Raw genomic sequence first — 12594 nt, 5'->3', positions numbered from 1 at the left:
ACAAGGTTCAGACTTAATCTTTTTCATAGGCTAGTGGCCTTCCCAAAAAAAAATACTTGGGACTTAAAACTGGCACATTGCCCATGTGATGATATGTCTCCACAGTCATGTATGCACACGATATTGTTTTGCAAATATTTCCATGCCCATAGAAAGATTTGGCTATTCCCACTGCTGAAGTGCTGGGGTTTCAGACAGTGTCGTCCCGCCATGCTATCTCTGCAGATGTTAGATTCTGAACGTACCTGTTACCATGTACTTAACTTTCTAAAATGCATCATTAGGCATAGGAATAACCTCTAAAAAAAAAAATAATAATTGAATTACCTGTATGAACTCGTCTTTTTTAAATCTTGGAATTTTGTTAAAATATTCATTTTGTGATTAATATGACAAATTTTAATGTAACTGTATGAATTTTGCTATTGCTTTTATGGTTTTGCAATGTCAAAAACCGAATAAAGAAAAATTTATTTATTTAGTGTAGACGTAGGACTGAGGTTAACTAGGTCTCTACTGACTATATTAGACTTAAGTTTTTTGCCAGCTAGCTCAGAGTTTACTAGAAACTTTCTCGAGTAAGCGAGGAGGAGTTTAACCTCCCTGGATAGACAAGAAGGGATTTAGTTTCTGACAACCATAAAACATGACAACTTTGCTCTCCCTGAATAAGAGTATATCTCTAGAGTCGTGTGAAAACAAAAGACAGCTATTACACTCAGTCAATAAGTGCGTACTTAGTTTCACCAGATTGCAGAGAAAAAGAGAGACGGGCGTTTTCAATAAAAGGTGTTATTTATTGAGCAGTCTCTTTCCTCATACAAGAGAAATGAATTGCTACAATTGCAATACTTATAGTTAAGTAAAGTGCATACAGTAAAAGCAGGATTATGAAATAATACTGTAAAAGCATTGATATGGTTTCTTAGCCATATGATACTTTAAAATGGATAAAATAGATACATACATATATACATTGACTAATCGTACTCAACTGGTGCTTCTAACTACGCCTACCCCGGTGTACCTGACCTAAGCCTAATACATGGGAGGGAGTAAGTAAGTAGCAGTTTAAGTTAAGTTTGGTTTGCCAAGAATCTGACTCAAGAATTCTCTGTAAGGGTTTAGTCAGTTCAGTACCTGGGTATTAGAAGGCAGGAGGGCTGGTATCTCTCTCTCAGGACTCGGTATCCCAGTCACCCGCAAGGGTAGGCTGGAAACGCCGGAGGCTGGATTTCTCGGCAGGAGAAAAGACAGCGTCTTTCTCAGCACGTCAGAGGGGAGGGGCAGCGTCCGTGGGCTCTCGCATCAGCTGGGCTCTTCGGAAGTAGATAGCTGCTCTGCTCCAGGATTACCACCGTGTGTTTGCTTAAGGCAACGTTGGTATATTTATACCTGAAAGGTGCCGGGTTTGACGTAAGGCTGGACATAAGACGTCAATAAAGATGTCACTAAGAACTGGTCGTTCTTACAGTGCTTTACAGGAGTTCTCGGACAAAATCAAAACAAAGCAGCGGGGATTTCCCAGGTTGCTGGCGGCTTGGATTTGTTTAAGAACTCGGTGTGCTTTCTAGGGGGCTGGAGGAGTAGGCTTGCTTAATGTGACAGCATGCGCTATGACTGAACTATGAAAAGGGTTTCTATGCCGTTGTAGGGATATTATTGATTTATAACCGGACAAGGGCAAAGAATAGGAATATTGATTCAGGTACCTAGATAAACACACTACAACATGCAGCAGGAAAAGGGGATGACTTGCAGCAAGGAAAACAGGATGAAATGAAGCAGCAGGGGAGCACAGGGTGATGTACAGCAGGGGAGAACAGGGTGGTGGTTAACAGGGGAGCATGGGGTGCAGTGCAACTGGGCAGCACATGATCATATGCAGAATGAGATAGTGTACAAAGTACAGTAGGGGAGCGCATAGTGACATGCAGCATGGGAGCAATGGGTGCAATGCAGCATGGGAGCAGTGGGTGCAGTGCAGCATGGGAGCTCAGGGTGGAGTGCAGCATGGGAGCACAGGGAGCAGTGCAACAGGGGTAGACTGTGTGCAGTGCATCAGGGAACCACAGGGTGCAGTGCAGGATGGGTGCACAGGGTGCAGTGCAGCAAGGGAGCACAGAGTGCTGTGCAGCATGGGAGCACAAGATGCAGTGCAGCAGGAGAGCACAGGGTGATGTGCAGCAGGGAAGAACTGGGTACGGTGCAGCAGGAGAGGTCAGAGTGGAGTACACCAGGTGAGCACAGGATCATGTGCAGCAAGAGGTACAAAATGAAGTGCAGCAGAGTTGGGTTAGAGTGCAGCAAGAGAGCACAGGATCATATACAGCAAGCACTATAATAATGAAGCACAGCAGTGGAGCATCAAGTGCAGTGCCACAGGAAAGCACAAGATAATGTGCAGCAAGAGGTACATAATGAAGTGCAGCAGTGGACCACAGTGTGCAGTAGGAGAGCACAAGATCATGTGCAGCAAGAGGAACAAAATGAAGAACAGCAGGGGACCACAGCGTGCAGTGTTGTATTGAAGCACAAGATACAGTGCAGCAGGAGAGCACAGGGTGATGTGCAGCAGGGGAGTTCAGATTACTGTATATCAGGGGAGTACAGAAACATGTGCAGCAAGAGGTACAGAATGAAGTGCAGCAGTGGAGCACAGGAGGCAGTAGGAGAGCACAGGACCACCTGCAGAAAACGGTACAAATCAAAATACATCAGGGACGGACAGGGTGACATGCAGCAGGGAAAGCGGATGACTTGCTGCAAGGAGAACAGAATGAAATGAAGCTGCAGGGGAGCACAGGATGATGTACAGCAGGGGAGAACAGGTTGATGGTTAACAGTAGAGCACAGGGCGCAGTGCAACAGGGGAGAACAGGATGATATGCAGAATGAGAAAGGATACAAAGTACAGTAGGGGAGTGCATGGTGACATGCAGCAGGGAAGCACAGTTTCATGTGCAACAAAAGTTGATAAATGAAGTGCAGCAGCAGATCCCAGAGTGCAGCACAGCAGGGTAGCACAGGATTATGTGCAGCAAGTACTGCAAAATAAAATGCAGCAGGGGAGCTTAGAGTGCAGTAGGGGAGGAAGGGAGCACAGGGTCATGTGCCGTAAGCCATACAAAATGAGGTGCAGCAGGGGAGCACAGGCTGCAGAAGCATAGCATATGATCATTTTCAGCAAGCGGTTTGAATCAAAGTGCAGCAGGGGAGCACAGGGTACAGTGCAGCAGGGGAGCATAGGGTGTAGTGCAGTAGGGGAGCACAGGGTCCAGTGCAGCAGGGAAGCACAGGGTACGGTTTAGCCAGGCAGCATTGAGTGCACAGAGTGCATTACCGCAGGGAAGCACAGGGTACAGTGCAGCAGGGAAGCACATGGTACAGTGCAGCAGGGAAGCACATGGTACAGTGCAGCAGGGAAGCACATGGTTCAGTTCAGCAGGATAGCACAGGGTAGAGTGCATCAGGGGATCACAGGAGTTTGCAGTGTAGCGGGGAGTACAGAGTGCATTGTAGCAGGGGAGAAAAGGGTGCAGTTCATCATGGGAGCACAAGATCATGTGCAGCAGGAGAGCACAAGATACAGTGCAGCGAAAGAACACAGGCGCAGTGCAGCTGAGGAGCCTAGGGTGCAGTGGCGTAGTGGAGCACAGGTTGCAGCGCAGCATGGAAGCACAGAGTTCAGTTCAGCAGGATAGCACAGGGTAGAGTGTGTCAGGGGGCTCATAGGATTATGTGCAGCAAGTACTACAAAATAAAGTGCAGCAGGGTAGCTCAGAGAGCAGTGGAGCACAGGGTGAAGTGTAGCAGGGCAGCACAGGCTGCTGTACATCATGGGAGCACAAAGGCATGTGCAGCGGGGGAGCAGAGTACGCATTGCAGCAGGGCAGCACAAGATACAGTGCAGCGGGATAGCACAGATGCAGTGCCGTAGGGGAGCACAGAGTGCAGTGCAACAAGGAAGCACAGGGTGCAGTGCAGCACAGGAGCACAGGGGGCAATGCAGCATGGGAGCACAAGGTGCAGTGCAGCAGGGGAGCACAGGGAGCAATGCAGCGGGGAGCACAGTGTGCAGTTCAACAGGGGAGCAGCGAGGGGGGCCAAGGGTGCAGAGCAGTGGGGTAGCCCAAGGGTGCAGTGCAGCATGGGAGCACAGGGTGCAGTGCAGCATGGGAGCACAGGGTGCAGTGCACCATGGGAGCAGAGGGTGCAGTGCAACAGGGGTGCACAGTGTGCAGTGCAACAAGGAAGCACAGGGTGCAGTGCAGCACAGGAGCACAGGGGACAATGCAGCGGGGAGCACAGGGTGCAGTTCAACAGGGGAGCAGCGAGGGGGGCCAAGGGTGCAGAGCAGTGGGGGAGCCCAAGGGTGCAGTGCAGCATGGGAGCACAGGGTGCAGTGCACCATGGGAGCACAGGGTGCAGTGCACCATGGGAGCACAGGGTGCAGTGCACCATGGGAGCAGAGGGTGCAGTACAACAGGAGTGCACAGTGTGCAGTGCAGCAGGGGAGCACAGGGTGCAGTGCAGCAGGGGAGCATAGGGTGTACTGTACCAGGAGAGCTCAGAGTGCAGTACACCAGGAGAACACACAATCATGTTCAGCAAGAGGTACAATATAAGGTGCAGCAGAGGTGGGTTAGAGTGCAGCAAGGGAGCATAGGATCATAGGACCCGATTCACAGAATTAACTTAAGACAAAATTCTAAACTTACTACTTATGTTTTTCACAGAATGCACTTACTACTTTTGGTATTCACAGAATGGATTTACGACTACTAACTTTACGTCCGCACTCAGGCTGGAAATTCTGGCCTGGAGGCGGAGCTTCCGGCCCGGAGGTGGAGCTTCCAGCCCTATGCAGCAATCACTACAATAATGAAATGCAGCAGTGGTGCACCGGGTGCAGTGCAAAAGGGGAGCACAGGATAATGTGCAGCAAGAGGTACAATAATGAAGCACAGGGTTCAGTAGGAGAGCAGCGGATCATGTGCATAAAAATTTACAAATTGATGTACAGCAGGGAAGGACAGGGTGACATGCAGCAGGAAAACAGGATGACTTGCAGCAGGAAAACAGGATGACTTGCAGCAAGGAGAACAGGATGAAATGAAGCAGCAGGGGGGCACAGGGTGATGTACAGCAGGGGAGAACCGACTGAAGGTTAACAGAGGAGCACAGGGAACAGTGCAGCAGGGTGCAGTGTAGCAGGTGAGCACAGGGTGCAATGCAGTAGGGGAGCATAGGGTGCAGTGCAGCAGGGAAGAACAGGGTGCAGTGTTGCACAAACTGCAGTGAAGCAGGGGAGCACAGGGTGATGTGCAGAAGTACAGAGTACAGTACAGGGGGCGAGGTCAGAGGGCAGTATACCAGGGAAGCACAAGCCCATGTGCAACAAGAGGTACAAAATGAGGAGGGTTATAGTGCAGCAAGGGAGCACAGTATCATATGCAGCAAGCACTACAATAATGAAGTGCAGCAGTGGAGCACTGAGTGCAGAGCAACCTGGGAGCGCAAGATAATGTGCAGCAAGAGGTACATAATGAAATGCAGCAGTGGAGCACAGGAGGCAGTAGGAGAGCACAGGGTCATGTCCATGAAAAGGTACAAATTGATGTACAGCAGGGAAGGACAGGGTGACATGCAGCAGGGAAAGAGGATGACTTGCAGCAAGCAAGGAGAACATAATGAAATGAAGCATCAGGGGAGCACAGGGTGATGTACAGCAGGGGAGCACAGGGTGATGGTTAACAGGGGAGCATGGGGTGCAGTGCAACAGAGAAGCACATGATCATATGCAGAATGAGATAGTATACAAAGTACAGTAGGGGAGCACAGGGTGCAATGCGGCGGGGGAGCACAGGGTTCAGTTCAATAGGGGAGCACAGGGTGCAGTGCAACAAGGGTGCAGAGCATGCACACAGCAGGGAAGGACAGGGTGACATGCAGCAGGGAAAGAGGATGACTTGCAGCAAGGAGAACAGGTTGAAATGAAGCATCAGGGGAGCACAGGGTGATGTACAGAAGGGGAGCACAGGGTGATGGTTAACAGGGGAGCATGGGGTGCAGTGCAACAGGGAAGCACATGATCATATGCAGAATGAGATAGTATACAAAGTACAGTAGGGGAGTGCATGGTGACATAGAGCGGGGGAGCACAGGGTGCAGTTCAACAGGGGAGCACAGGATCATATGCAGAATGAGATAGTATACAAAGTACAGTAGGGGAGCACAGGGTGCAATGCAGCGGGGGAGCACAGGGTGCAGTTCAATAGGAGAGCACAGGGTGCAGTGCAACAAGGGTGCAGAGTGTGCACACAGCAGGGGAGAACAGGGTGCAGTGCAGCAGGGGAGCATAGGGTACAGTGCACCCAGAGAGATCAGAGTGCAGTATATCAGGAGAGCCCAGGATAATGTGCAGCAAGAGGTACAAAATGAAGAACAGCAAGTGACCACACGGTACAGTGTAGCATGGGAGCACAGGGTGCAGTGCAGCATGTGAGAACAGAGTGCAGTGTAGCATGGGAGTACAAGATGCAGTTCAGCCTTGGAGCATGGGGTGATGTGCATCAGGAGAGCACAGGGTACATTGCAGCAGGAGAGGTCAGAGTGCAGTACACCAGGAGAGCACACATTCATGTGCAGTAAGAGGTACAAAATGAAGAGCAGCAGAGGAGAGTCAGGGTGCAGCAAGAGAGCACAGGACCATATGCAGCAATCACTACAATAAGGAAGTGCAGCAGTGGAGTACCGGGTGCAGTGAAATAAGGGAGCACAGGATAATGTGCAGCAAGAGGTACAGTGGAACACAAAGTGCAGTAGAAGAGCACAGGATCATGTGCAGAAAAAGGTACAAATTGAAGTACAGCAGGGAAACACAGGGTGACATGCAGCAGGTAATAGGGATGACTTGCAGCAAGGAGAACAGGATAAAATGAAGCAGCAGGGGAGCACAGGATGCACAGGGTACAGTGCAGAAAGGGAGGACAGGTGTGCAGGAGCACAGGGTGCAGTGCTGTTGGGAAGCACAGGGTGCAGTGCAGCAGGAAAGCACAGTGTGCAGTGTAGCCACACAACACTGAGTGCACAGAGTGCAGCTCAGCCAGGGAGCACAAGGTTTGGTTCAGCAGGGGAGCACAGGGTACAGTGCAGCAAGGGGGCACAGGGTGCAGTTTATCAGGGGAGCACAAGATGCAGTGCAGCAGTTGAGCACAGGGAGATGTGCAGCAGGGGAGCACATAGTACAGTACAGCAGGAGAGGTCAGAGTGCAGTATACCAGGGAAGAACAGGCCCACATGTAGCAAGAGGAACAAAATGAAGTGCAGCAGAGGTGGGTTAGAGTGCAGCAAGGGAACACAGTAACATATGTAGAAAGCAGTACAATATTGAAGTGCAGCAGTTGAGCACCAGGTGCAGTGCAACAGGGGAGCACAGGATAATGTGAAGCAAGTGGTACAATAATGAAGTGCAGCAGTGGGCCACAGTGTGCAGTAGGAGAGCACAGGATCATGTGCAGAAAACGGTACAAATCTTAGTACAGCAGGGAATCACAAGGTGACATGCAGCAGGAAAAGAGGATGAAATGAAGCAGAAGGGGAGCACAGGGTGATGTACAGCAGGGGAGAAGAGGCTGATGGTTAACAGGGGAGCAGGGGGTGCCGTGCAACAAGGGAGAACAGGATCATACGTAGAATGAGATAGGATTTAACGTACACCAGGGGAGCGCAGGGTGACATGCAGCAGGGAAACACAATATCAAGTGCAATAGGAAGGTGCAAAATGAAGTACATAATATTGTTAGACCCTTAGGCAATCGACCCGCAATACACGGCTTTCATAAGTCACGGCCGGTGCAAACTGCCCCCTTCCATCTATCAATTTTGGATTAAGTTTCTAAGCGATGGGACGCACTTTGAGCCCTACCCACGCTGTTGTATATGGATGCTACCTAATTTACCGGCACTGCAGCCACATTTCTAATGGTTCCCTCACTTGTCAGTATCACTTACGGGCAATTTGAGACCACGACATGTATTATAGAGAGGGGACTATACCGCAGGGTAAACCCTTACAGAATTTGATGTTATTTACTTTTCAGCAACATCGGATTAAATCCCCCAGATGTGCTGGTTGTTTGCACTTCAGGCATAGTACCCTCATGCCTATCAGGGTGAGTAACACTCCGTCCCTGTCTTAGCACGGATTTACTTCCTTTTAACAACCTCTCTCACACACGCCTTGTTCATTTGATTCCAGATAGTGCACAGTTACTCCCCGCTTCACCATCTTGATAAGGACCCGCAGTGACCACCAACAGGGGCACAGAAGGGTCGAAACGTCGACGTAATCTTTAGGTCCAGAATGACCCGGTTTCCACAACAAGGATGAAACTGTGGTTATAAATAGAACTCTGGCCTCTCATGTATAAATGATTTTAGATAAAACACTCTGTTGTCATTGTATATAATGTGCACTCATTCACTGTTTCACTATGCACAAATGTCACTAAACGGTATTTTGTACATAATTTGTTTTCAATTTGATATAAACAAACAGCTCACAATAGAATGAAGTAATTCTGATAAAGATTGAGCATAAACCTAAAAACTTACAGTTTTGTTCTTTTCTCTTTGTGTGTGTTGAGAGTAAAATTGATGCATTTCATGTATTGTATTTTGAAATAATCACAGGTCTACCCGACAGAACCGCTTTTTCTTGAAACGCAAAATGAAGTACAGTAGGAGATTTCAGAGTACAGCGCAACACAGGAGTACGGGATTATGTGCAGCAAGTGATACAAAATAAAGTCTAGATTCAACAAATGATGGACGGAAAGCTGAATAATTCAGAAATTCTCACCCAGTCAAGAGATCTGGGTTAAATCCATCATTCTTTTGCCCACTACACCATACCACTTTGGACCCAGCCATATGCAAATCAGTGTTGAGCCTGTGCCTCATGGGAACAGTCCAGAGTGAACTGCCAAGCCAGGTCCTCCCTGGACCGGAAACAAGCATCCTGGGACTGGTTTCAGGGTATTTCACCCTTCATCAGCCAGGCTAGCTTGAATCCAGTGGTACAGTGAGCAAGGGGCCCACGTCTGGGCATATCCATCCCACTTAGGGCGAAACTTGTAACTCCAACAATTGATGGACGGAATGCTAAATGATTCAAACATTCTTCCCCAGTGAAGAGAACTGGGTTAAATCATTGTTTTTTTTCCCACTATGTCACCCCAGTTTGGACCCAGCCATATGCTAATCAGTCCTCACCCTGTACCTCATGGGAATAGTCCAGACCGAACTGCCAAGCCAGGTCCTCCCTCGACCAGAAACAAGCATCCTGGGACCGGTTTAAGGGTATGTCACCCTTTATCAGCCAGGCTAGCTTGAATCCAGTGGCACAGTGAGCAAGGGACCCATGTCGGGGCATACCCATCCCCCTTAGGGCAAAAAGTGTAACTCCAACAAATGATGGAGGGAACGCTGGATGATTCAAACATTCTCACCAGGTATAGATATCTGGGATAAATCCATTGTTCTTTTGCCCAATACGCCACCCCATATGCAAATCAGTCTTGAACCTGTGCCTCATGGAAACAGTCCAGACTGAACTGCTAAGCCTTTAGGGCCAGGGACAGAATAATTTTGGACACTTTTCAGAGTAAGAATAGAGGAAGCAGAGGCTGGGACCTACTCCTATGCTCTATATAATTATAGAAGAAGAGGCTACCTGCTCCTGAAAGGGGTGTGATCCCAGATGCATGTTCCTGCATGAGACCCAGTTGGATGTTGAAAATCTTCAAGAACTTCAACACCTCAAAGAGAATCCCCTTGTTTATCGTTTGTGGATGCAACACATCCATTAAACATATCCCACCCGGAAAAAGTGTGTGGCGTGGATTGTCTTTAACCTGTGGTCATTTACGGTGCGGTTTTGGATTGCAACACACCCATTTAAACATACCCCACCCAGAAGAAGAGTGTGCATGGATTATTTCTAACCTGTGGTCATTTACGGTGGTAATTGGGAAGGCAACACATATTACACATACCCCATCCAGAATTAGAGCGTGGCAAGGATTATCTTTACCCTGTGGTTATTTACGGTGCCGATTTGGAATGCAACATACGGTACACCAACGCCACCTTGAAAAAGAGCGAAGGATGGATAGTCTTTAGTCTGTGGTCATTTAAGGGGGGTAATGTATTACTGGGGCAGCCAGAATTAAGGCAGTTGAGGCACTAAAAATTGTAGTAAACAGTGGCTGCTGGTAGGGAACAGTGGTGGGGGGGTTTAGAAAAATAGATTAAAAAAAAGACTTACCTGTTCGTCGTCGGTCACCAGCTGCTATTTTTCTCTGACCTCACTGTTCTCCTGGCTCCTGACAGCACATAGGTTCCAAGAGTCCTCTAACCAATCACGACACTGCTGTCACCAGCATGACAGCAGCGTAGTGATTGGTCTGAGCACCGTGGTTCGGCGCTAAGACAGGGAGTGGGAGCCTGTGCGTGTTCTCCACCCAGGCTGTGCAATACAGCCGGGTGGAGAACATGCTAAATGCACCTGATGGTTTGGCCGCCCCAAGAAGTCTGGCCAACCCATCATGCGCACCTAAGGTGCAGATTATACCACTCATCTGCCCTCTGGCATGGCGAGCCTAGTCCGCCCTGCCCAGCCCTAACCTAGCTCCAAGCGCCACTAAAAATAAAATGATAATAAAGTTCTGTTATTATTATTTTATTTCTCCTTTGCGGTGCTCTGAGAGCAGTGAGGCGATGCTCCTTCGCCTAAGTCGAGAAACCGCCACCTTGCACACAAAGGCCAGGAAAACAAGTACTCTTCTGATGTGTGGCACCACCTGTTTCAAATATAGATGACAAGATACAATGTCCTACCCCGTGACACCCGAAATTGGTGCCACCACCTTTGTTCTCCTTAAAAGTGTGATCAGTGGGCTGCTGCCCTACCCAACTCTCCCTTCGATCCCATTTTCAGACATTTTTGTTGTGCTCCTGCCCCCATCCAGCAATACTTACATCTAGGGTGTTCAGACCTCCCGACAATACCACACACACAGTGGGGATCTTCATGTCTGCCTCTAAAACAGGAAAAATATTTGATACAATATGACACACAGAGCCAACAACACAACAAAGACACAATAATATCTGCCCATCAACCAAAACACATCACAGTATGAGACCAACCCAGCAACAGAGAAAACAATTGACACTGAATGAAACATAGAGCTACCCACAAAATAGAAGAACAAGCTATTCAATCATGACACAGAAAGCTACCCCTGCTATAAAAACACATTACGATGGTATTGAGCATGAAAACACCCCTAACACATTGTCATAGAATGAAATAAAAAGCTAAGACAGCACAAAATGTTATAATTATCCAGAACACAAGGCTATAATATAAAGCACAGAGCCATGCCTACCACATGGCTACGTTGCGAACCCTAAACAGGAAAAACGAACAAGTTACTTACCTTCGGTAACGCTTTTTCTGGTAGATACAATATCTGCCTGTGGATTCCTCACCTTGTGAATATCCCCTTGCGTCAGCAACATTCGGAAATTCTTTTTGTAGCTTCGCGCCGACGTGGACTTGGACGTCATAGAGGCACGGCACCGCTCGCGACTCCGCTGACGTCACCGACGCCTATAATAGGCCCACGCCGGCCTGATGACATCAGTTCCGCCCTTTTTTCCGTGCCTTCGAGGCACACGGACGGACCAATGACAGTAGATGTATACACAGTATACGCAGTACAAATATCAAGGTAACACACACACAGTGTGAAGCAAATGCAACAAAACATTTGACATAAACAAATACATAATAGAAACTCTGGCATAGAAGAGTGGACAACGGGGAGGCGGGTGGGTCAGTGAGGAATCCACAGGCAGATATTGTATCTACCAGAAAAAGCGTTACCGAAGGTAAGTAACTTGTTCTTCTGATAGATACATCTGCCGTGTGGATTCCTCACCTTGTGAATAGATTCCCACAGCAGTCCCCACTCCCGGAGGAGGGTGTCCACTCTTCTAGACCAGGAAATCCTGAAGGACAGAGCGTGCAAAGTGCCTCCTCACTTCGGAATCCAAGCAATAATGCTTCGCGAATGTGTGGAGGGAAGACCAAGTTGCCGCTCTACAAATATCCTCTACAGGCACACCTCTAGCCAATGCTGAGGTCGAAGACTTAGCTCTAGTTGAATGAGCCCTTATACCCTCTGGTGGTTCCTTACCGGCCAAAGAGTAGCAGATCTTAATACAGAGGACGATCCATCTTGACAAAGTCCTCTTATGGACCGCTCTTCCTCTCTTGCAGAAAGCAAAGCCAATGAAGAGCTGGTCATCCACTCAACAGTCCTTAGTTCTGTCCAGGTAAAAAGACACCGCCCTCTTGGGGTCAAGACGGTGTAATCTCTCCTCCTCCTTGGAAGGGTGTGGGGGAGGATAAAAGGTAGGAAGGGTAATGGATTGACCAAGGTGGAAAGGAGTCACCACCTTTGGCAGAAAAGCAGCCCTGGTCCTAAGAACCATTCGATCAGCATGAATGGTCAAGAA

General features: G+C 48.5%; 1 protein-coding gene across 4 annotated transcripts in view; it reads right to left on the bottom strand.

Annotated features, from left to right (window-relative positions):
- Positions 1–12594, bottom strand: part of LOC144773619 (transient receptor potential cation channel subfamily M member 2-like) — a 1811195-nt gene that overhangs the window by 1339013 nt on the left and 459588 nt on the right. For all 4 annotated transcript variants that reach the window (XR_013600034.1, XM_078658765.1, XM_078658766.1 and 1 more), the window contains one exon: positions 11047–11108. Coding sequence is in view for 3 of the 4 variants with exons in the window: in XM_078658765.1 (XP_078514891.1) it covers positions 11047–11108 (62 nt within the window). In the remaining variant the exon portion in view is untranslated. The remainder of the gene's footprint in view (positions 1–11046; positions 11109–12594) is intronic.

This window comes from Lissotriton helveticus, chromosome 8 (genome assembly GCF_964261635.1).
Source record: "Lissotriton helveticus chromosome 8, aLisHel1.1, whole genome shotgun sequence".
NCBI lineage: Eukaryota > Metazoa > Chordata > Amphibia > Caudata > Salamandridae > Lissotriton > Lissotriton helveticus.
The sequence above is the reverse complement of the archived record's forward strand: the minus strand, read 5'-3'. Positions and strand labels throughout refer to the sequence as shown.